General features: G+C 40.7%; 1 protein-coding gene across 2 annotated transcripts in view; it reads right to left on the bottom strand.

Annotated features, from left to right (window-relative positions):
- CTNND2 (catenin delta 2) overlaps positions 1 to 25,724 on the bottom strand; it is a gene marked incomplete at its 5' end in the record, with an annotated part of 906,977 nt that overhangs the window by 42,385 nt on the left and 838,868 nt on the right. For both annotated transcript variants that reach the window (XM_080804204.1, XM_080804205.1), the window contains 2 exons: positions 25 to 109; positions 5,786 to 5,996. In XM_080804204.1, the coding sequence (XP_080660330.1) occupies positions 25 to 109; positions 5,786 to 5,996 (296 nt within the window). The remainder of the gene's footprint in view (positions 1 to 24; positions 110 to 5,785; positions 5,997 to 25,724) is intronic.

Genomic DNA, 25,724 nt, shown 5'->3' with positions numbered 1-25,724 from the left:
GCAAGAAGGTAAAACAAACATTACCTTTTTGTAGAGACTCCTCAGATCTCGGTACTGCCACATGCTGTTTAGGACCTGAGATGCAGCCTTGACCACTTTTGGAGAGTGTCTGGAAAAGAAACAACAAGACATGTAAGGTGGTGAAGTGGGGCAGCTGGGCTTCAGACAGACATTGACTCATCAGGAATTTACAAACTTTACAGGAATCATGTCCTGATGGCCTCTGGCTCTTTCCTTCTCAGTCGGGGGAGTGCAGGGGATGGTCTACTAGTCTGCAACCTTACTCTCCTCAACACACCCATGAGGGCAAGAGAGAGGAATGCATTCAATTTGGCAAAGGATTTTCCAAATGCAAAAGGAAGAACAGAGCCTTGAGTCTGAATGCAGATGTAGTGCAACAGAAAGAAGAGAAAAATAGTGATCAGTAAGGGCCAGCGTCGGGTGTTTTAATGGCTATGTTGTGTAACATCTGTGTAGTAAGAAGAAAACAAAATACTCATTTTCTCAACTGAAGCAGGAGGGCATATAGAGTGTTGGCTCTACATGCCTGCGAGGTGATGGGGAACTGCTCTCCATTTGCCTGAGGGATGGGCAGCAGAGGAAGGGGTGTGCACATCCTCTTTTACACTTACACAGAGAAACGCATCTATAGATAAAGGATAGATAAAGGAACATCTATAGATAAAGCCCTGCATGCAATTAAAATTCCGTCCTGTGGATCATGGGGAGAAACTAAAATCACATAAACCTTTGGACTAGTGGTACTTAGCGTTTTCTCAAGTCATGGCTTTAAAATCGCTATGCAATGCTAGCTCAATATTTTGATTTTGGGGTCAGTGCCCATCTCTGTCTTAAAAAAGACATGAAGTCCAGGTGGTTGGGTTATGGACACTGGGGAGGGTATGTGATATGGTGAGTGCTGTGAAGTGTGTAAGTCTGACGGTTCATAAGCCTGTACCCCTGGGGCAAAATACATTATACATTAATAAAAATAATTAATAAAAAAAGACACAAGGTCCATAAAGTAATGTTGATTTCATTTGATCAGATCCTTAGAATTTGAACACAGAAACTGTTAATTACCTGTAGATGCTCTATTCTAATAGCTCATTTCACAACCAGCTGCACAACTCTACTGGTTGCCAGTGACACCATGGCCTGTCTCAGGAGCTGGCATATTTTTTTCCTAAAGGGTCAGATAATAAATATTCTCCACTTTGGGGGGCCATATGGTCTCAATCGCAGCTACTCAGCTTTGCAACTGTAGCATGAGAGGCATCATAAATAATATATCAGTGAGTGGAGATGGCTGCATTCCCAGCAAATGTTATTTACATAGGTAGGAGGTGGGTGGGATTTGGCCCCTGGGCCAAATTGCTGATCCCCGGTCTATGTGTATGGTGATGCCTAGAATCAGGCAGGACATAACCATTCACAAGGACCCCAATGTAAAGTCTGCCCCTGAAGCTGACCAGTGCTGTGGCCGCCCAAGGACTCCCAGAAGGGAAAATCTGAATGGAGACCAAAAATGCCTTTGAGATAAAATGGCTTTTGAAATAGAAAGTGAGCAGATGGTGAGATGGGATGAGGTTGAGGTTGGATTCGAGAGCCAGACTAAGTGGCTGTTGTGAGGCTATGCACGTTGGATTGGAATTATACGATGTTAATAAATGGTCCATGATGTGTGTCTATATTCCTGGATCTTCGAGCTTGCAATTTAGACCAAGTAAGCTTAAGGTTCTTTCCTCCATCCACTCACTGATAACAGTAACAATCATTCTTCCTATTTTTATTGCTGAGATGGAATTCAACTTGGCTGTGTTTGAAAATGCTAGTCATATCATGTATTTTTATTCATTCATTCATTCATTCATTACTTTTGGTTTTCTTTTTTTTAAAATTTAAATTCAACTAGCCAACATATAGTACATCACTACTTTCAGATGTAGTGTTCAACAAGTCATGCGTTGTTGCATATATCATGTACTTTTAAAGGAAAAAAGAAAGTAAATTCCAAACTTTTTTTCTCTATGAAAGATGAAATATATCTAAGTAACATATATATTTTCCTTTACTAAAATGGATGGCCACTCAATGACTGTATAATTTATGCTAGTGTCATGCTCTAAATGTAGTATTAAATTCCTTTGATTTAAAGACAGACTTTTAGAGTTTTTCATGTTTGCAGCTGCAGGGACATGTTAATCTTATGTAATCGATGCTGAACAATGCTGTTATGTTTTGCTGTATTTTATCACTATTGGCTAGTTATTTATCCATGACAATAGTCAAGCAACTCTTGAGGAACATACATGAATATTCAGGTAGTGTTAAGGTAGTTGAGACATACTTAGTATGCAAAAATTCCTTGAAAACAGTGTAATTTTTTGTTTCTACTTCTTGCTTAGTTACAAAATAGAAAAAGACTATGAATGTGTAATGAATATTGGGTTTTAACCTCTCAATTAAAATGCCAATATACTACAGTGTCATACTAGCATGTGAAGGTCAAACAAACATTGCTTTTTTTAGACTTTAAAAGTCCATCACTAGACTGGTACCATAGCAACTTCTGCTTGAACAACTATAACTGATGACTGAAGGACTTGAACAATTGAGAGTTTCTAATGCGACAAGTGACTGACTATAGCCGAAGCCACAATACACAGTTCCTTACTGACAAGTAACAGTTGAGAATGTTAACAGCTTTTCTGTCTTATGACAAAATACAGTGACACATTCAATACACTATTTCCTATATAATTTTTAAAATTAGAAAAAACACAAATGTACTTTTGAAATAAATGGATGTGACAGAATGTCTATAATGTGTATTTAAAATGATGTGAAAAGAACAGTTTAAGTTATCAAGACATGAAAATGGTAGTATAAGACTCCTATAAGATCACAATATCTGATCTTCACTAAGTTGTGAAATTAGGGGTGACTGAGGATATCAGTTGTTGCAATTGGTAATGGGTATTCACCCCAGTCCTGGTGGCTGTATTAGCAAGCTACAGTTCAAACAGACTGACTGGCACCTCACTAGTCTGATTCATTAATAGCATGGCATGTTTAAGTTTGTGTATATTTAGAAATGAAACACACAGATGCATTAAAAATGGAGAATCACAGATAGGCACATTCTCCCCGCTGTGTTTTATCCTGCTATCTGAAAATTTAAAATCATTAAACTTATGTCTGATAATAATTCTTTAAGGACATTTTAGGGAGCACATATTTGCAAGGATTTTGTAAATTAAATAGAGCAAACTGCTATCCTTCCCTTTTCTAGTTATGAACTAATCCCCAATTTCAAAAACTCTCTTTTCAAGAAAGAATTCCTATTTCGTGGCAATGCGTCCAGAAGGCCTTGGGAATCTCAGTGACTCGTGTCATAACAGAATTGAGTGAAGTGGTGAGTTTAGTGTTAAGATTCAGAATAATTCTTCTGGATTCCTTTTAAGGCTGTTGAGAAGCAATAACAAATTGAAGTGCAGGCAGGAGATGAGACTATCTGCAGTTATAAAAACCTGTTTTGATCCTCAAATTAGTGATTATATACAAAAGAGTTAAGGGGCACCTGGGTGGCCCAGTTGGTTGAGCACCAACTCTGGATTTCAGCTCAGGTCGTGATTTCAGGGTCATGGGATCAAACCTTGTGTTGGGCTCTGCATGGAGCATGGAGTCTGCTTGGGATTCTCTTTCTCTCTCTCCTCTGCTCCTCCCCCTACTTTCTCTCCCCACGCCCCTCTGAAATAATAAATAAATCAATCCCGGAAAAAGAGGTAAGCCACATCGAAGAATGGATGAAATAAGGAAGAGAACTGGGAAGATGCCTAACTCCACCCAATTCAACACCTCTCATTAAACTTGGTGTAAATCTTGACTATTACCATTGGAAAAAAAGGTCAAGCAGCAATGAGATGACACATGTCACTATTCCTTAAAGAAACTTCCAGTCAAATCAGCGGACAGTTATGAGATCATCCATTGTGAAAGAAACTTCCCATTAACACTAATCAAGATTGGACAAGACCTGATAGGACCACTTTCTGGATTGGCAGCATGGATATACACTCTTTCATGGATGGTTTCCTCAAATGACTTTTACATTAGTTTCACCAAGTAATTTTCTTTTACCACAGGACTGATAAAAGCCTCTCTTCTCTTTAAGGCCCACTGAAGGATGTTTACTGGAGTAGCAATGCCCAAACAGGTGGAAGAAATTAATATATGCCAGACCACCCCTCAAACTCTCTAGTCTTACAGTTCAGAGAAAACAATCTTTGAATATCTCACCAATATGCACAAATATGTCAGAGCATTTCTGTGGACGATGGTTTCATTGCCTGTGTGTGTTTGCTAACAAAAGCATTAACATATTAAGCTCTTAATGCTCAAAACAGGAAAGCATTTTATTAGAGATTCCAAGATTCTACTGAAGGTACGTGAAGAAGACCATGTGGTCTGCTGTCTATGTAGAACAGCCGTTTATCTGATGTCCAACAGAACAGTGTATAATTCAAACCAACCCTCCATCTTGCACCATTATTACACGAGTCCAATGGGGCTCCTCTACTTGATATCAAAAAGTTTTTGAATACTAATACTAAATTGCTGATTGAACTTAGTGGGAAGTATCAGGGTGCTTACATAGAAAGCTGAGACTTCTTTTCTAACACAATGGTAATATCCTGAATCAAATGAAATAATGTGAGAATTTCCAAAAGGTCTCAAAGCACCCCCATCACAGCCTTGAACAACAGAAGAAAAATTATTTGGCATTTAGATGTAAAGAAATGAGCGAGGCAGGGAATGAAAAGTCAAGAAGTAGACCTCTGATAACAAAAGGTTACCCTCTTAATCTCATTGATTATATTGAGGGATTTCTAAGAGGCAACATTTAATTAAGGTTTGTGAATGTTTCTGTAACACTGACAGCTTGCTGATATAAAGATGCTCTGGCTGCTGTAGATATGTTTAGGTTGCATGTAGTAAGATACCATTGATTCTTAAATCAAACTGGGGACAATTCCATTCTTGGAGGTGCAGTTGCTTGGACACAGAGCCTCATCTCTCTTTATGCCACCTGCAAACAAGTCCTTCCTCGCCACCGGCCGCTCTGCCTGGAAAACTTCTATTCATCCTTTAAGATTTGATTATCACTTCTTCTAGGATATTATGATGGCCTTTTCCTCAGTTTTAGACTGGAAAGCATAGGCATAGTGCCTCGTTCAATTAAACAATTTTGCCCCAAATGTACAGTTAACGCAGGAGGATGGTGGGTCAGCACTGAGATCTCGCTGACTCCCCCTGATCATTTGCTCCCCTCACTCTCCCTGCATGACTTGCTATGCACAGCTGAAGAAGCAAAGGGCAAAAGGATGTGGACCTGTCATCCATACTTGGACCTGCAGCCACAAAGGAACAGCAACCACAAAACACCTTCACATACTCAGGTTAAGCTGGTTGTCTAGTCTGTGTTGGAGGAACACGCTAGTGTGTGCATGCTGGAATGTCAAGTCTCTCTTACCTTAGTAACACAGGAGTCACCAAGTCATGAGTTATTCATCAAATTGAAATTATCAGGAAGATCAGCTTTCATCATGGGGTGGAAAGACTGGAAACCATATGCTATTTCCCTTCTCTTGATTATCAGAGACAAGTGTTTTCCAGGGACATTCAGTCATGTTACCCACAACCAATTGGATGTTGAGCACACATAGAACTTATTCTACCAATGCCAAATTCTACAGAGATACGAAGTCACTGTCCGACTTACTTATCTCCTTTGCTTTTGGAGATGCCAACCAACTTCTCAATGCCACCAGCATCCCGTAAGGCCTTGGCATTCTCCATGTTCTTGGTGATCACTTCATGTAGGGTGCAGCAGACGGCTGTCACCGTGTCATCCGACATGGCCTTACTTGCCGCATTGTTGCTGTTGTTCCCACCTGGAAGCCTGTGGACGAGGTCTCGCATGGCATATTTGCCTTTGGGGAAAAAAAAAAAAAAAGTCAAGGGAATAGTTGAAATGAGGCCAAAATGGAGGAAGAGGGCAGAGAGGAAGGTAGGGGTAGGGGAGAAAAAGAGGACATGGGAGGCCACATGAATGCAATATTGTCCATTTCCCGTCACTGAATATTAGCTGTTGGATCACTGTGAACACACACAGAGAACAGATGTTCCTCACAGTGAATGTGTAGACTTTTGGGGCTAGATGGATGTGGGATGGAATTTCTGGACAAGTTAAATCATGCCTGTAAGCCTCAGCTTTTTAAAACCTGTAAAGCAAGAACAATAATGGTACTTATGTTACAAGGCTGTTCAAAGATTAAATGAGTAAATGTGTGGACAGCATGTAACCCACGAGGATTACTGACATAACTTCAACATTACCTTGATGAGAACTACGTTGGGAGGTGAACTATTTAACAAGTAAGAGTCAAATCACAAATATGTGTAGTTCATGATCATATACATAACTCCTGAGTTCTGGCCCGTATGAAACAAAGAGAAACATTTAAAGCAAGGGAAAGAGGTTTTACAAATAATGTATAGCTAGGTGTCCTTTGAACCAGGATAACCCAATAAGCTGCCCGTCTCCTTGATGGGATTTATCGTATGGCTCTACCATATAACATTTACTAATTTGACACATTCCCCTTTGCATGAAAAACAAAGAAAATAATAACCAACTTTGCTTCCTTGACTTGCTTCATCATTATTAATCTTGCTACTCCCAGTGATAAAGGTACTTAAAATGACATCTTTATGGAGTACTTTTCGTTTACAAAGCATTTTGGGCATTACCAATAACCCTGCAAGACATTAATTCATCCCACCTGCAGCTTTCAATTCTGTTCCATTAATTTACTTCTGGAACTAAGTAAATGAGTGCCTGTAGCAAAGTTGGCTGTGCTTAAATTTTTCAGATGGAACTGGCATGTGTCCAAAGCTAAAGTCCTTCCTTGTCTCCCATCCCCCAGTTGGACATGTTTAGCTAGCTCCTGAAAGCCATCTGAAATGTTTTGCCTCCATACATGTCTCGAAAGGAGAGACTCATTGGCTGTCTAATCCTCTGGTGTGTGATGTCCGAGGAAACTCATAGGGGAAGGCAGGCATATCTCCATTCCAGGCATTAATAAATAAAACAGACCCTTGTAATTTTGGAATCTGCTCTTACCCTATGTTTAGGTAGCTTATTTTAGCTTGGACAGAAAAAAAATGCTGATGTCTAAATTACTGAAATAGGAAGGTATCTTCACTCACTTGGTTTCTGACAAAAATGGTTTGCCTGAAAACTTCCAAATGTAGCCCATTTTTTTTTTCCTAAAGACAATACTTAAAATGGTTTGGAGACTATCCTTTGTGCCTGGGCAGTCCTCTGAGCAACTTGCTGTATTTGTTTATCATGAAATCACACTCAGCTCTGGCTAAGAGTTTACTTTTGCTGAGCTCAGCAGGTTGGGACATTATCAGTTCATTAACCTGCACAGACTCTCTTGGGCAAACCTGAGTTCTATGGATGTGAGTAGAGGGATGAATGGGGTCTTAAATTTTTTCTTCCTAAGGGAAGTGAGATAGAAAAGAAACAGAAAACTGTTTCAATCACTATGCATCCGGGGCATTCATGCTCCCAATCAAGTACAGAGAACTGGTTTGTGACCCTGGACATCACTGAGGCTGAAAGCAAAAACGAAAAGAGAAAGAAGATTTAGCTGTAGCCTTCTTCAGTTTTTGCTGTTACTGCCATTTAAAAAATTATATCAGATAAACTTGAAGGTGTGGATTCATCTTGCATGTTTTCTGAATACATGAGTAGTGAATGTAATGTGAGGTGTCCCCATCGGGGGCACAGGCAGCTGCTTCCCCCTCCCCCAGAGTGGCCCCTCTGACTTGCCCCGCAGTGCCGTACTGGTATGGAAAATGAGAGGAGTCACTACTGTATATAACCGGTCATAACCCGTCAAGAAACCCTTTAGAATGATTTTATTTCTAATATTTCCAATAGAGTTCACTGACATTCTACTGGACAAGTGGAGATTTTTCATTTAGTCTCTTTATTAGCCTATTTGGAAAGATACACTTTAATTTATATTTTTGACTATCCAACTGGAGAAACAAATCAAGCAAAATTATTCCATAGAGCAGAAGACCTCTGGACAAATTTTATTTGTTCTTTTAAGGGCATACAATCATTTTAGCCTTCAATTCTGTTGCTGAGAAAAGCTGTCTTCTCATACTAGAAATGGAATCATATCTTCATGTGAAATTTGGGTAGCAAGAATAGCTTTTTTTTTCTTGTGTTCATAAACTTGGAGGCTAATTGGGTGGGAAAAAAAGAAAACAGGAACACAGGATAATTATAGCCACAAGCGACCTTCTGTGGCAGGATAACGACAGGAGTCCAGGGAAGGGAGACATCAGGTTGGACTGGCCCTGCCACGGAAGGCTTGATATAGGAAGTGAACATTCCGGATTTGTTCCATAGGTCAGGGGAGCCCCAAGATCTACAAAGAGAATTCTTGTGCCTCAAGAAGGAGAAAGTTTCAGGGGTGCCTGGTGACTCTTGGTTTCAGTTCGGGTCATGATCTCAGGATCGTGAGATCCATCTCCACGTTGGGCTCCATGTTAGGCGTGGATTCCACTTAAGATTCTCTCTCTCCCTCTGTCCCTCCCCACTCATGTGCTCTCTCTCAAAACAAAACAAAACAAAAAAAAAAAAGGAAGGAAGGTTTCAAAATAGAAAGACTGAAGTTTGGAGAAACACGTGGTCTTTTTCTTTACAATAAAATCCTCTGTCTCTGAACTTCTACTGAAATTGTAAGCATTATAATTCAAGATAATTTGTGCCCATAATTGTTCTATGTCACATACTTCCTTTGTTCCCTAAATTTCTAAACAACAGAAAGAGCGAAAAAACCATTCTTGCTACTAACAAGAGGAATTTTGGCTCCTGCCACCCCAGCTTTCAAGCTTTCGGGTCTCTACAGTCTGAGAGTTTTTCAGAGGTAAAAGGAGTTCTCCCTCTTTAGGAACTAATTCCCTTTTTGTGCCACAGGGGTGATGAGGAAAGTTCCAAGGTGGGTGAGTCTGCAATTTTCACAGCCTAACACCGTGAAGGGGATCAAAAGGTTTTTGGTTTGGTTTGGTTTGAGAGAGAAATGAATTGAGGTAATTTCTTCTTGGGCTAAGGAGGAGATGGACGCCAGATGGATGCCTTCTCTTCAGGAACCAAGAGGAGGAATGTTGGAGGTTCTGCAAAGGCCCCGGGGCATCAAGGGTGCCGGAGCCCAGCAGCACCCCTGTGGCACATTGGGATGCTGTGTGGATGCAAGGTGATCATAAGCAGACAGGCCTCACCTTGAGACTGAGTCTGGCAGGAGGCAGAGGAGCTTCCTGTCCCAGGATGAACTGCTGAGGCCCACAGAAAGGCCAGTGGCGCCAGCACCCACTGCAGACTGAATCACTACTCCCTTTCTCTGGATTTAATTGGTTTAAAAATAAGTGAACAGTATGGCACAGACTGAAAATCATAGGATCATTCATGCCATTTAACAGGCAACTGTAATATATCAGGACAAATCAAGGACTTGTGACCACAGAGGTGGCCCATGGTCAGGGACAGGATAGCGGCCATGAAGGAGAACTATAAGATGAAACTGACAAGTGAAATGCTGGGAGTGATGAAGGCCAGAGGATTCAGGAGTCTCTAGCTGGGACAATGAGGTGGGTAGTGAAAACCAAGCGCGTTTTAGAATTTAATAATAATGGACAAGTGAGGTTTCTATTGTAATTATTCACGCACAAGAAAACCATGCAAAATGAGTTAACCTTGTATGAAAGAGTAGTACAATGAATTCCCATTAAAGGAAGAAGCTGCTCATCAAGTTCAAAAGACACCTAGATTTGTGCGAGCACAGTGGACACCTTGGCCTGTCTCTATTTGCAAGAAATATGCTCTCCATCATCCACTGTCAGGGAATAATATGTTAAAAAAAGAAAAGCATGATGCTCCCTCAGACTGAAACAACACAAAACAACTTCACTGCCACCAGCACCACCATCAACCAACAGATCACCATTTTGGTTAAGTTCCCAATAGAAATGAATATTTAGGTCCTTTCTTCTGACTTACTTAGTCTCTGATGAAAATAACTTTACTTCTGATCTGCAATACTGGTATGAGAACACCAGTGGAGATCCTGTCACTGTGGTCATTGTGTGAACAATATATAGTATATCCATCAATGACAGACTAACTGTAACCTTGTAACTCTGCTACCCTTGCCTCTGGGCATACGTGCGTGCATGTGTGTGTGTGTGTGTGTGTGTGTGTATCCTTTAAATACTTGTATGTAAGACTGGTTGAACCAGCTTTCTAAGTCCAGAACCTCTGGAAAATTGCAAATAACACTTATTTTCTCTTTATAATGCTTCTTTCTGGAGTCTTCTGTTTAAAGAGTCAGGCCCATGCAGGTACAGATGACCTCAGGAGATCTAACCAACTGTGCTCCCCTAGAACGACATGCTTAGCAGAGCTCTCATGCAGACAAGGGCCGGCGGAAATTTCGGGATGGTGCAACAGGGCTCTGCTTGCTGACTTCTTCAACGTCTGTGTTTTTGTTTGTTCATGACTCTGTTTCTATTTCTAGTAGCCTATTTCTGGTATTGATTTGTGGGCCACCACTTAGTTTCCATATTGGTGGCAGTGATATTGAGTAGTGGTTTGTGGTCTAACCACCTGAGCTCTGGAAGGTGGCAGACAATAGAGAAGTCACTTTTCATGATTTTTGTCTACTCTAAGTCCCTCATATAAGTGGAATCATAAGGTATATATCTTTATGTGACTGATTTATTTCACTTAATAAAATGTCCTCAAGCTTCATCCATATTGTAGCATATAGCCAAATTTCTTTTCTTTTTAAGGCAGAATACTACTTGATTGTATGCATATAGCCCATTTTGCTTCTCTATTCATTTGCTGATGGACACTTGAGTTGCTCCCTCATTTTAACTATTGTGAATAATGCTGCTCTGAAAATGGGTGTACACCTATCCTTTCACTTTCCATCTGTTTATGTCTTTATGTTAAGTAGAAGCTAGCCAGGAGTGGTGGAAGAAACACCCCAAGGCAGAGTCTAAAGTCTCTGCAAGGGAATGAAAGAGACACAAACTGAAGGCAAGGATGGTAATCCACTACACACTGGAAGCCTAGGGACACAATATCCTGACCTTATGGTGTCCAAGACCCTGGAGGTGATGAAACAAAGAGCCACAGGTATGGAGTATGCACTCTCCTCTTCCACCTCTGCCCCATGGTAACCCCTAGACTCATTATAATACATTTGCATTGTGGGAACAGCTCCGGCAGTTGGAGAGATGGAGGAAGGCGGCCATGACAGTTCCTGTACAAACCTTGTGGGGTAACAGAACTCTCCCTTCCAACCTGTGGGAGAAGTTTCCCAAATGACTAGAAATAGCTTCCACTAGAGACCACCCCACTGTTAAGTCACAGCTCCTGCCAGCCCAGAGAGATCGAAAAATATCTAATCCCAAAACAACCGAGGGGCCATTTCCACCTCATGGAACCTGTCCAGTGCTCCTACTTCGAGAGCGCACTTTCACTGTAATAAACTGCTCTGTGCTTGCTACTTTCCTTCTGGCTATCTTTATTTTGAGCACCAACACCCACAGATCAAGGATCAAGGATCAAGATCTCCAACCATATAACACAGACTCTCTTCCATAACATCTGGATCTAAAATGAGTCTCCTATAGACAGCATATAGTTGGATCATGTTTTTTAATCCATTCTGCCATTCTGTTTTTTGACTGGAGAGTTTAATCAATTTGTACTTAAAATAATTTCTGGGGTGCCTGGGTGGCTTGTCGGTTGATCCATCTGACTCTTGTTTTCAGCTCAGGGTTATGAGATCTAGCCCCTCAGTGCAGAATCTGCTTAGAAGACTCCCTCCCTCTTTCTATATCCTCTCCCCTGCTCTCTGTCTCTCAAATAAATAAATAAATCTTTAAAAAATGAGGAAAAAATTACTGACAAGGAGGGGCTTACTTGTGTTAGTTTGGTATTTGTTTTGTATATACCTAGTAGCTTTTTTTTGTCCCTCATTTCCTGCATTCCTGTGTCTTTTGTGTTTGTATAATTTTTTTGGTAATGAAATGTTTTAATTACCTTCTCATTTCCTTTCATATATATTCTATAACTATTTTCACTGTGGTTACCATGGGGATTACATTTAATAGTCTAATGTTATAAAATTCTGATTTAAATTTATACCATCTTACTTCAATAGCGTATAAAAACTCTGTTTATTTATAGCCTCATCCCCACCCTTTTCAGTTCTGGATGTCACCAAATTCCATCTTTGTAAATGTCGCATGTCTAAACACAAAAAATAATTGTTTTCTAAAAATGCATCTGTCTCTTCAATCACGTATAAAACACGGAAAATAAAAGTCACAAACTGTCATGACAAAGTACTTGCTTTTGTAATTACCCATGTATTTATCTTGACTGAGCTCTATATTTCTTCATATGGTTCTAGTTACTTTATTCCAAATTGCAGGATTACTTTTGTTTGCAGGGAAGTTCTAGTGACAAACTCCCTCAGCTTTTATTTACCTGTAATATCTTTCTTTTTTCCTGCACTTTTGTAATAGAGGATTCTTGATTGGCAGGTTTTTTTTTTTTTCCTCTCAGCACTTTGAAAATACAGCCCATTGCCTTGTGATCTCCAAAGTATCTGATGAGAAATGTGCTTAGAATCTTATTGAGATCTTTTTTAATGTAATGAGCAACTTCTTTTTTATTCTTCTCAAGATTTTCTCTGTCCTTGTCTTTGGACATTTTGATTATGTGTCCTAGTGTGGGTCCCTTCAGTTTATCCTACTCAGAACTGGTTGAGCTTCTTAGATGTTTATATTCACATCTTTCATCAAATTTGGTAAATATTCAGGCATTATTTTGTCAAATAATCTCTCTGACCCTTTCTCTTTCTCTCCTTCTTCTGGGACTGCCACAGTGTATATGTTGGTCTGCCTGATGGTGACTCACAGAGCCCTCAGACTCTGTTCACTTTTATTTTTTTTCCTTCCTGTCCCTAGGACTTGATGATTTCAGCTGCCTAGTCTTCAAGTTCATGGATTCTTCTGCCCACTCAAATCTGCCTTAGAATCCCTCCAGTGAATTTTTCATTTCAGTGACTGTCATTTTCAGCTCTATAATTTCTTTTTTTAGCTTCCTTTAGGTTTTCTATCTCTTTAACTATATTTCCATTTTATTCAGACATCATTAGCTTGACTTTCTCTACATCACCTTTTAGTTCTTTGAGCATCTTTAAGATAGTTGTTTTAAAATCTTTATCTAGTAGGTCTGCCATCTGGTCTTTCTCAGGGACAGTTATGTTGGTTTATTTTTTTTCCTTTGAATGAGCCATACTTCCATTTCTTTGTATGTCTTATGATTATGTGTGTGTGTGTGTGTGTGTGTGTGTATAATAGTAGACAGTGGAATCTAATAATGTAATTCTGTAAATCAGATTTATCCCCTTCCCCAAGTTTGTTGTTGTTGTTTTGGTTTTTGTTTTGTTTTTGATTGTGGTAGGCTGTCTCTGGGCAGAGGATCAGCCTAAGGTATAAACTTAAGGTCCTCTCAGGTCTTTTCTGAACTTGTGCCTTTCTCTGGGCACATGCAGGACTATTATTCTCCTTTGCCTATCCATTAGCTTTAGAATGTCCTAGTCTTTAAAGTCTGGTTCCCAAAAGGGGAGAAAAAGAAATCAAAGGGGAAGAGAGGGTGCCAACCCTTTAATTTCCCTAGAAGTCACCTAAGCCAGAGGGGAAGGGGCTTGCAACAATGAGAGGTATGCAAAAATGGCTCTCTTCCTCTTGTCTGCACTTCCATGATCAAAAGCAGCAGTGATCAGAATGCAGATCCCTGATATTTGGAGGACAGGGCTAATGCTTCCCACCCTGGTTCCCATCAGCGGCATGCAAGCTGCTCAGGAACACACACACAGCGGCCAGCCAAGTTGATCTGGGTGAGGGCTGGTAGTTGACACTATGTTAAGAACTGAAATGGACCAAAATTAATCATTATTTACCCTCCAAGCTTTCCCTTGAAAGTTGCAAGCCTTCCTTAGACTCCAGTGTTCCAAAATACATCAGACCCATTCTGCCAATCTGGGGAACCAGATACCTGTGCTTCCCGCTCTTCCATTTCACCAGAATCCTCTCCCTAATCTGAAGTTACTTTTGATCAGTGGCTGAAGATATGAAAGTGAGGTGCTGATCTCCAGGTGATTATATGTCTCTAGGTAAATGTGAAAAGAGCCTTTGCCCCCTTGCCAAAGGGAGGTTATTAGTCTTTTTACAATGCTCTGTCAATAGCCATAGCTCCTTCTGTAATGTGCCTGCACCTCTTCTTCCTTTTTGGAACTTCTGGAGCTGATGTGTCATAAGAATGTCATTGTATAACTATAAGGGTATTTAATATAAACACTTTATTATAAAAGAGGAGAAAACATACAAAAAATATGTATTTTAAAACTGATTTATGTGGCTTACAGACCAAGAGGTGAAACATTCAGGAGTATTGCTTGGCTACTGAAAAAGTTTGAATAATTGCTCACATGGGAAAGTTCTGAACCAAACTGCAGTTTCTTCTTGTTTTTACACACTAAGGACTTGTACTCATATCTTGAGTCTCCTGAGAACTCTTTCTTGAAACTGCCTTCCCCAAATCTTCACCCTACAGTCAAACTAATAAAACTTAAAAAAAAAAAAAAAGTCTTTTACATCTAAAACCATCTTAGGGCTTTCCTGGACTGTTGTTGGGTAGTATCAAAGAGTTTTCTTCTTTACTTTATGAAGCAAAGGTGCTAGAAATGCCATTCTTCAGGTTTTTATTTTATTTAATACTAGTGTGAAAGACAGCCTATTTACCAAGCTTCCAATACAAAAAGACCTGGCAACTGAACAAGAGAAACTCCACCACCACTAAATCATGGTAAGTAATATGATTGTGCCTCAGCCCTTATGAACCTTCCACTTTGGTTAAAAGCATGCTAATGGTCAACAAATTTTTGAAAGAAAGATTCCATTTCTAGGTTTAAAAGAGACTTTTCAGTTGGTGGTAATCCTAACATAATCTCTACAGGATAGATCATGAGATCGCAGAGATTTTCAGTGCCTCATTGTTCATAATGTGTACTTAGGTTTATGCTAGTCACCAACCTCGTATAAAACTAAACTTGTCTCAATTTTGTTATTACTGGTTGTGATGAGTAATCAGAGTCATTCAGCCTTATCATCAATAGGTGGGTTCTGATTTTCCCTCATGCCTGCCTGGAGACCCCTACCAGAGCCACAGATCTATAATTGGGTCAGTTGGAAGAAACATCAAAATAGCCTGATTAAAGAACTCTAACAGGTACTCTCAACACTTGAGGCAATAAATAAATAGGCTCTTGCCTACAGGTGCCCCTGTAAAGGTGGTATCATCACCACAGATGAACAACTCTCAGACTGTTAGAAGAGTCAGTCAGGATTTCCAGAACTCATTCACTTTGAAAGGCTGCTAACTAAGCCACAATCAAGAGAACAAGGATTAATTACTTAGGCTAACTGAAACAAATTTAATTGTGGCTGATGTTCTGTTTTGAATTGAGCATGTTACAAAAGCTTCCTTTTTTCTATTTCCTCCATCTTTAATGCTTAATTTAATAGGTTATATTTATAAAAACTAGGTGGAACATTCTTTAAATGGAATCTTGTTCTAATTAATCCTTCCAAATTCAGAAAAACCTACATTAAAAATTCTTAAAACTATGGACTATTATGCCTCCATCAGAAAGGACGAATACCCAACTTTTGTAGCAACATGGATGGGATTGGAAGAGATTATGCTGAGTGAAATAAGTCAAGCAGAGAGAGTCAAGTATCATATGGTTTCACTTATTTGTGGAGCATAACAAACAATATGGAGGACAGGGTAGATGGAGAGGAGAAGGGAGTTGAGGGAAATTGGAAGGGGAGGTGAACCATGAGAGACTATGGACTCTGAAAAACAACCTGAGGGTTTCAAAGGGGCGGGGGGTGGGAGGTTGGGGGAACCAGGTGGTGGGTACTAGGGAGGGCACGGATTGCATGGAGCACTGGGTGTGGTGGAAAAACAATGAATACTGTTACACTGAAAAGAAATAAAACATTTAAAAAAATTCTTAAAATAGGTAAGATAATAAACTATCAGGAAAAGTTAATGATAATCCTGTAAATATAACAACACAGGTTGACTGATCTTGTCAATGCAACTAACAATGGTAGTTAAATAATATTAAAAATGCCTTGACTAATCGATTTACTTTCTCTGACCCTAGGTTTTCATGGACCGAACTAGAATCTTTCCTCCTTTCTAGTAGAACATAATTGAAAAAAATCAAATCTGTATCCCTAACCATGCCATAGATGTCAGATTTAAAGGCAAATATAATTTAATTAGGCATGACAAGCCTATTTAAAAAACAAGTGCATTTCGTAGGTGGAATTAATGTCCACAACAACCTCCCAGGGTTGGCTTGTGCTGTATGACTTAAGGAACCCTGTTCTCAGCTAGCATAACCACAGCACTGAAAAGTTACAGCTCAGAGAGATGGAATAATCCGGGTTCTAGGTAGTGGGGGTGAAGGCTCGCAGAATGGACTCCGACGGTCCTGGGTTACTGGTCCCAGTAGTTGAGCTGAAAGGGAATAAAATATTTCTGCAACTTAAAGTGACCAAAATGACAAACCCAGGAGCTCTACAAACAAAACAAATATGAACTCTAAAGATTTATTATCATATAGGTCTAGTTTTGATAACCGCGCAAAGAGGTCTTCGTGAATGAATTCACACTTCTTGCTACACCTATGTCTGTACGAACGGTCAAATAAAGTAAACCATCGAACTGATGGTCAGAAATATGAAACGAGCTAAGTAAACACCTGCCTCTTCGAAGTGGAGTTTCTGCGTCAGAAGGCACCGCGAAGGCTCGCCAGTGCCTCGTTCCTCCTCCATCGTGATCATGCGCTCACTGTGAGCCCGTCACAGCAGAGAATTGGGAGAACAGAACAAAACCAAAAACGTCAACCCAGGGAAACAAGTCAAAAAAAGAAAAAGAAATACGGGATGGCCCTTCGAACCATAGTGCCAAATAATGAATCTGAGTCATTTGTTAGCAGCTGCTTGCTTCCTGAATCAACCTTATCTCTGAGATTTGCAATACCAATGTGTGACAGATGATATGATTATCTCGGGAGAACACCACTGTTTGTCCAGCACTAACTGACCAGCCGTAACCTTATAAACCATGGTAAACTGTGCTTTTTTATTTTAAATAGGGAAGGCTGCTTCTTATTAAGTCTGGATGCCTTGCAACGTTTTGTAAGTAAAAAATTCCTTTCGCTTCATCCTTCTGCCTCTGCATTTTCCTTGCATAGAATGGAAAGTAGTTGTGGCAACACCAGCCCTCTGGTCTAATCATGTCAGTCCCTTTTTCCCAGAATGGGTCCTGTTCATTTCCACCTCTGTCACTTTGCTCCTGCTGGGTTAGAATAAATATTTAATGAGATGCATTGATTTTCTAAAAAATGAACCATAATGAACCTTCTTTTATGAATCTGCCAGTTGCTTTAATTGATTAAAGATTTATCCAAAGAGAGAGAGAGAAGGTATAGTAGAACGGGATCAGCTGGAGCCAAGGAATGAGTAGTTGCTGTGAACAGAGGTTGAGACAAATTCTGGAAGGAACACAAAAATTCCTTATGCTTTTTTCTAATAACTATGATTAAAAAAAAATACAGACTTAAAACACATATAAGGACCAGTTTCATATGCCAGGATTGGTAAGCAGTTGGTCTGAGAAAATGATTCAAATGATAATTCAACCCTCCGAATGGAAATAAAAAAGCAGAATTTTATACGTTTATAGTGTATGGCGTGTAGTTCTCTCAAGAGTTATTACCTCCAAATAAATAACCTATTCCATCTGTTTGGAAGACAAAAAGAAGAATTGTACTTTTTAGCACCTTGAGATCTTATCCAGAGGATTTCACTGAATGAGATTCTGAGAAATTCTTATACTTGTTGAGAAGTAAGGTAATGAGTAGAAATATGGACAAGGAGGTGGCTAAGATAAGCATATTTAATTTGTGTAAGAATTGCTCTAAAAATAAAAATGACAGTTAATTAAAAGGAAGTTTGCTTGAAATACCTTTGAAGTAGAAATAAACTGATTTTTGAGAAATATTGAAAATGAGTCAAGTAACTGATAAGACACGTTATAACAGGATTTAAGTAATTTGATTAAATATTAAGCATGATAGCCAAAAAATTTTTATCTCAATTCATTGTCTAATTTTAGCAGTAAGGAGATAAAGGTGAAAACTTAAACTCACTGATTCTAGCCTCAGGGGAGAAACCTTGGAGGACGTTTTATTTTTAGGTCAAGATTGTCATCCAACGAAGACCCAAGAACTCTCCCAGGATGAAAATTTCAGAAGACAAGAGTGTGAGACAAGATGAGTTCGGCATTTTCATAAGCAAAGTTTGTTTTCAGGAACAGAAGCTGAAGGTAGTCCTCCTACCTGACATTAGCACATCGGAATCACAGTAATACACTGATTAATGCAGATAATGATGAATTAGAACACTCCATTCCCTTGGTGTTGCCTTCTCAAATTTGTCGACCCCTCTGGCAAAATAAAAATTCGTTTCAATAAAGGTCACAAAGAGAGGAAGTCAGCTACGGGTTTTCTTTCTTTCTTTTTAAATTTCCTCTTTGTGTTTATTGCAGTCTCTTTTTGATACACATTGAAATCTAACCCTTTTTTTCATTTCATTTTTTTTCAGGTTTTCTTCACATGCTACTGCTTATAGATTATATTCTAGAGTAGCTTATGTTTTTCAAGGAAAGTCTCATCTATTGTTTCCATTTCTGCTTTGCATCTCCCTAGGGGTATAACAAAGGCAGGTGCATTTCTAATTTATATAGAAGACAAAGGCAGTCCAAAGAGATTAGACAATGTGGGTAAGGTTACAGAGCTATCTTCTGGGGTTGGTACCTCTCTGTGGTTAGAAATACTTGGCTAGAAGCTCCTTGTTTGGACCGGCCCTCCTCCCTCCTGCCTCTGAACTCTTTCCACAGATATAATCTTCCTTTTTTAAAAAGAGTTTTTAAAGTTGACACACATTACATGACTTTCAGGTGTGCAATTTAGGGATTCACAATGTATGTTATGCTGTGCCCATCATATGATATAGAGAGGTCTAATCATGTCACAGGTATAATCTTCGCCCCATGTGACACCTGCCCTGAAACTCATTTACTCCGTCATTCTACACACACTCATTGGAGTTGTGTCTAGATGGCTTACACACGTACCCGATCTTTCCAGCGATAACATAAACCAAGGACAGTGATCTGTAATAACACGTTAACTGATGCATCAACGAACGATTTACATTTGCCTCTACAATGTAAGAAGATGCACCAATAGTGCTTGGATGGATAAGAAACGGCTTCACACCCATCCTGCTTCTATTACCTCCTCTATGACAGACCCCGGGAATACTCGTGCTCCGGGACACTGTGTTCTAGAAAGGGTTTCTCTGTAGGGTTGCATGGGAAATGCGGTGGTTTATGATCTACATTGACAAAGTAAAGGCTCTGCCAGTCCTGCCGTTAGATAATTGAAGCCACTGGATGGACTTAATTTAACAGAGAGTTCCCCCAATGTATCTGGAGAAGGAAATCTTTATGCGCCCGCCACCCATTCCCTTCCCAGAGAACTGGGGCGCTAGGGGTTCTCCTGGGGAGGGCCTGCCGAATAAGGGCAGTGACGTTATTTTCCTGTTACTATGCTTACATATCACTGGTACCCCCAGATCTTCAGCCACAAAGAAATCCTAGTTTCATAACAACTTGATTAATGTTGGTGAGATCAGAAGTAAAGAATTGCTCTGGTTACATAAAAGAGATGGCTGGAGAGAGACAATGCACAGTAGTGTATTTTAAGTATTGGCTAATAGGAGCAGCTCGCCCTGCATACACCTTATTCTTAACTGCATCCATCGTGTTCTGATTTCATACTCCCCCTACCCCCACACTTTGTTCACAGAGGACTTCATAAACCAGAGAGATAAATGTCACAGAAGAAGGAGGTACAGTTCTTTGGCTATAATCCACCTTCTCTCTCAACCAATGAGCTGCTTCTGGGGGAATTCCCAGTACAGGTTCTCAAATAGAAGAGGTTCATGGATTGAAATTCACTTAATTTTGTTTCCCAAGTTGCTTTTCTTCCTAGTACTGACAGGCCAAGCCAAGTGCTGATTTCCACTTGGCAATTCTAATTCTAATTTAAATTACTGAGCTGAGCTTTGGAGGTCAATGGATCTTAAGGGGCTTTGGGTGATGGGTTCGCTAGGGTCTGACTTTGCTTAGATGATCTACCTTTACAGCTGAAATAAACCTCAGATGACAAGAAACTTGAGGCAGCTTGGGGCTGTCTGGATCATAAGTCAGTCTATCCCTCTAACACACATCATGGGCTCTAAATTATATGCCCAGGCCTGAACATGTTCAAGATCTTATAAAATTCCTGTCCCCCTTATATTTAGGAGACAATGTCCTTCAAAACACACACGAGGATTCAGAGCAGTCCTTACTAATGAAAGTAAGAATACTTCTGCTTTAAAAATCTTCTCATCATTTGTCCTCACCTTGCGGTTGGTTCTTAATAGTATTAGTTTACAAAAGCTCAGGGCCAGAGCTTATTTTCTAGTTTCTGTCTGTGGATCTTTTTTTTTCAAAGTAAAGAAATGTGGCATGTTTTGAATTTTTATTGTGCACAGAATTCCAATTTCAAAAAGAACATCAGAACCCAAAGATATTGACAAATTATTTTAATAAAAATTGGTTTGTGTTTTAGCTATTTCTCTAAATTCCCTGGGTAGGGAAAACATTTCTCTGATGAATTGTAAAGATATCTTGGGCTATATAATATCGCCCGTTTTCCTTTATTAACTAACCATGGCAAACATTTCATATAGATTTCTGGCATCTCTAATGTACTCAGAATGCCAGTGTTCATATTGGAAGCTTATGTTTTGTGTATAAAACTAAAACTTAAAGTACTTATATTTTTATGAGTTTGAAAACTTCGGTGAGTGTGTCTGTCCTATACTGAAACAACAGTAACTATGATATGGATGATTCACAAGGCAATAAATAGAAATGAGACAAGAACATAAAGAATTTTAAAAAGACAAAGAAGATGTAAAGACAAAAACAAAAAATGAACCTAGAAAACTGAAAGTGGACCAAATTTTGTTTCTGTGAATCTCAATAAAAATAACTCAATATTAGGGGCACCTGGGTGGCTCAGTGGGTTAAAGCCTCTGCCTTCGGCTCAGGTCATGGTCTCGGGGTCCTGGGATCGAGCCCCACATCTGGCTCTCTGCTTGGCAGAAAGCCTGCTTCCCCCTTTCTCTCTGCCTGCCTCTCTGCCTACTTGTGATCTCTGTCTGTCAAATAAATACATAAAATCTTTAAAAAAAATAAAAATAAAAATGTTTTTTAAAAAACCTCAATATTAGATCTGAACCCAGCTGCTGACATATTTATAGCAAGCAACATTTAATAATATAAAATTCTAGAAAAGGGGGGGGAAGCTGGATAGTCCTTTGGCAATTTCTTTATTGTCATGGGGTTTCATTTGCAGCAAAGGAGAAAGATATGGCAAACAGAAGTGATTGCACAAAGGTTTTAAAAAAGCAAGAAACGATTACACCCAGAGCTGCACCAGGTTGCCCTAAAGCCCAGCAAAGTGGCTGGTGTTCGAGTTTTCTTGTCTAAACTGCCACAGGTTTTGGAAACTCTAATGCCTATTCGTCTCACACACTACGGTGCCCCGGCGGGGGAGAAAGGCTGTCGTGTTCCTTTGAGAGGGACGGGCTCGCAGGCTGTACCATGGACAGCACCCTCCGCCTGGCAGGAATGTGATTTTCCTGGCTGGCGCGGCTCTCACTGCAGTGAGGTTTGGTACTGTGGGTCCATTCACTTGGTAGGGATGACTTCTTGGCAGTGTCACTTCTAAAACAAAGACATGAAGCATGCTCTGCAGACTCTGCCCAGGCACCCTGTTGAGCCCAATTCAGCCTGATCCATAAGGATCACCCAGGAGCCTACCACTGGTCTACAGTTTAATTATTGTAATTAAGGATCATGGTTAGCATCACCAAATCAAACCAAAACAATCCAAACTGTGCAAATCTAAACCAAGCGTCAAACAAAAACAATGAGGCGTCTTTCCATCATAAAAATGCTTTCTATGCACATTTCGTAATCTGCAATGAGCAGTCTCTGCTACCTTCTCTCCCAGTCCGCAGAAACTTTGAGTACGCTTCTAAGCATGTATGGGCTGTTAGCTTGTCTGGAAGCATGAAGATTAGAGGTGTTTGTCTGGCCTCACATAATACCATGAAGCTACAGAGAGTTCTTCACAGCAACTACTTTCCTTCCAGAGACAGACTGGGAAGGTCAAGACAGGAGTGGAGTGATGGGCAGGGACTGGAATAAATAGTGATATTCAAGGAAGGGGACCGGATTCCTCTGGTGGATCTGCTCTTCCTCAAGAAAGCCAGGCTAGAGCACAGCTTCAGAGGGTTTGGGGACTTCAGGGCAGTGCCCACCTCGGCCACTGTCGGTGATACCTGGGCTCCCTGGGGCTTTTTTCTTTCCTTTTCCGTTAGTTTCTGTGATTGCTTTAACAAATCACCACAAATGGGGTGACTTTAGAAATAAGAAATTAGGGACACCTGGGTGGCTCAGTTGGTTAAGCAACTGCCTTCGGCTCAGGTCATGATCCTGGAGTCCCAGGATCGAGTCCCGCATCGCTCCCTGCTTGGCAGGGAGTCTGCTTCTCCCTCTGACCCTCCCACTTCTCATGCTCTCTCTCTCTCTCTCTCTCTCTCTCACATAAATAAATAAAATATTTTAAAAAACCTAAAAATAAGAAATTAATTTTCCCACAGTTCTTGAGGACAGAAGTGTGAAATCAGGCTGTCAGCAGGGCCACACTTCTTCTGAGAGCTCTTGAAGAGACTCCTTCCTGCCTCCTCAAGTTCCTGGTGGCTTCTGGCATTTCCTGACTTGGGGCAGCACGACTCCAGTCCCTGCCTCCATCTTCTCTGTGCATCTCTGCCAGCTCCAGTCTGCCTCTTAAAAGGATGCTTATCCTCAGATTTAGGGCCCAGCTAGGGAATCCAGGAGGAGCCTATCTCAAAATCCTTAACTTATGACATCTACAAAGACCTTTTTTCCAAATAAGGTCCCATTCACACGCTCCAGGGATTTGAATGCAGGCATCTGTTTTGGGGCCACCATTCATCTCACTCTACCTTCCTTCCCTTCCTCAACCCTTCATTTTTCCTAATCAGTGTTCCTTTCCCTTTTCTGTGTTCTCTCCTTTCCTTCTTCTCTTGAGTCAAAGACTCAGGCCTGTCATCCTTGCTGGTTTTAACCAGAGAAATTCAGTGGCTCACCCACCCTGGGGTGAAGAGCAGTTGATGGTTACGTGGTGTGGAATGGGGGTGAATTCAAGGTGGCATTGTGCCCCCCCCATTCATATGCTGAAGTCCTGGGCTCCACTGTCTCAGAACTTGGCCTTGTTTGGAAATGGGGTCTTCGCAGATGTTATTAAGGGAGGTCATACTGAAGCAAGGTAGGTCTCTAATCCAATATAACTGGTGTCCTTATACAAAGGAGAAATGGGAGACACACACACACACACACACACACACACACACACACACACGGAGATGCCCATGTGAAGATGAAGCCAGAGAAGAGGGGATTCTTCTACAAGCCAAGGAGTGTCCCAGATTGCCGGCAGACCACCAGAAGCTGGGGGAGACAAGGAACAGATTCTCCTGCAGAGACTCAGAAGAAACCTGCCCAAATCGTCTAGTCTCCAGAACCATGAGACAAGAAATACACGTTGTTTAATCTGCCGACTTAGCGGGGCTTTGTTACGGCAGCCCTTGCGAACTGATACGCTGTTCAACAACTTGGTTTGGTCCAAGTTCAGAATAGCAACTTTGAAGAGACCACAAGTAACAGTTAATTGGCTTTTGTCTTCTTTGACAAATATTCTCGAGTCATCAGTCATAGGCAGTCCCATGTAATTTGTCACTCCACATCGAGCACATTTGGGCATCACCTTGGGTGACATCCCCACCTCCTGGGTCTCTAAGATTAGCATGTAAGAAAAAATAACAAAAGTAAATAAACACTAGTTAGGTAAAAATGATGATGGATCAGCCCACACCATCGGCGGCAAACATTGCTGTCCTACGACTGGATTCTGCTTCATCCTAACATGCTAAAAAGACAACTGGCTTTGCATTCCCCAGTGTCAATGACACACAGACCCAGCGCTGATGTGCTGGCAAGTTCAAGACGGATTTCTCTAGAAAGTCTTGAACAGCAACATAGAGTTCAGGAGTCTTCATAGGGATAATCTCCAATGTTATTGGGAACAGAAAATAAAGTTTCAAATTCTGTCAAAATAAGTTACTCCTTTCAACAGTCTTTTCATGAATTTTTGGAGGGCTAACTAGACAGGTGTCATCACTGCTAACACCTCTGCAGAGAAGGCGTGATTCTCTCAGGGAAGTGAGTGGTTGCGTAGGATCTCTGTTTTGGAAATCAAAGACCACCAGCACGCAGAGCTCTGCATGCTTCAGAGAAACCAGGACGCACCTCTACCTGTCCAGGAAGGTGACGTCACAGGAAGGAGCCTGGGACATCGGTTCTGAAGGAACACAGGGAATAAGTCATGTAACACACAGTCTCTGCCACTAACAGCAACGACAATAAAATGCTTTTGGTTTTTTCCATGTTTTTCTCCATCGTGCTGGGCTCTGGGTTTATAACAAGCCAAGCAATTATCCACCAAGGTAGTTTCTTGTCTACCTGAGTGAGGGACAGAATATATACAGATTTAGGGGTGTGGAGAAATTGGAAAATATACATAAATACTATGACTTTGCTCACTGGGAGGTCAATAAAAACAGAAAAATCCATCGATGTCATTGTGTGATACTGTGGTATGGGTCTGAATGCGCCTTAATAGATGCAAATGAACTCTGTCTTTGTCCTAGCCCAAGTGAACTGGGAGCATGAGGCTGGGCGTGCCACTCCTGCTGACCACATCCGTGGCTCTGCTCGATTACCAGACAGAACACACGTTCTTTGGGGCCTCTACAGGTCACGGGAGCCTGTCCCCTCCCATATAATTCACAAAATTATAATTTTGTGAATATCATACAGGAGTTCCGTGCTTGGGTTTAACTCCCTTTGTTCTTGTTTCCTGCACTGTTTGCCCCTTTGTCTGGAGAACTCCCAACTTTTCCAGGCTCAGCTCAGGGGTCATGTCATTTAGGCAAGTATTCCAATTTCCCCATCTCCTGAAGCTGCTTTAGCTGCCCCCTGCACCCCCAGTGCAGGCCTATCTCTAGCAGAATGTGAGGGTCTGTTCACCTCGGGCACCTCCTGGAGGCGAGGCATAGAGGTGCGTACCACCCGAGCTCCTAGTGCCTGGGACTGGCCTGGATCAAGGTAGGCATTCATTCCACAAACACTGCACTAAGGGATGCATAAT

Source organism: Martes martes (genome assembly GCF_963455335.1).
Source record: "Martes martes genome assembly, chromosome: 5".
Lineage (NCBI taxonomy): Eukaryota > Metazoa > Chordata > Mammalia > Carnivora > Mustelidae > Martes > Martes martes.
The sequence above is the reverse complement of the archived record's forward strand: the minus strand, read 5'-3'. Positions and strand labels throughout refer to the sequence as shown.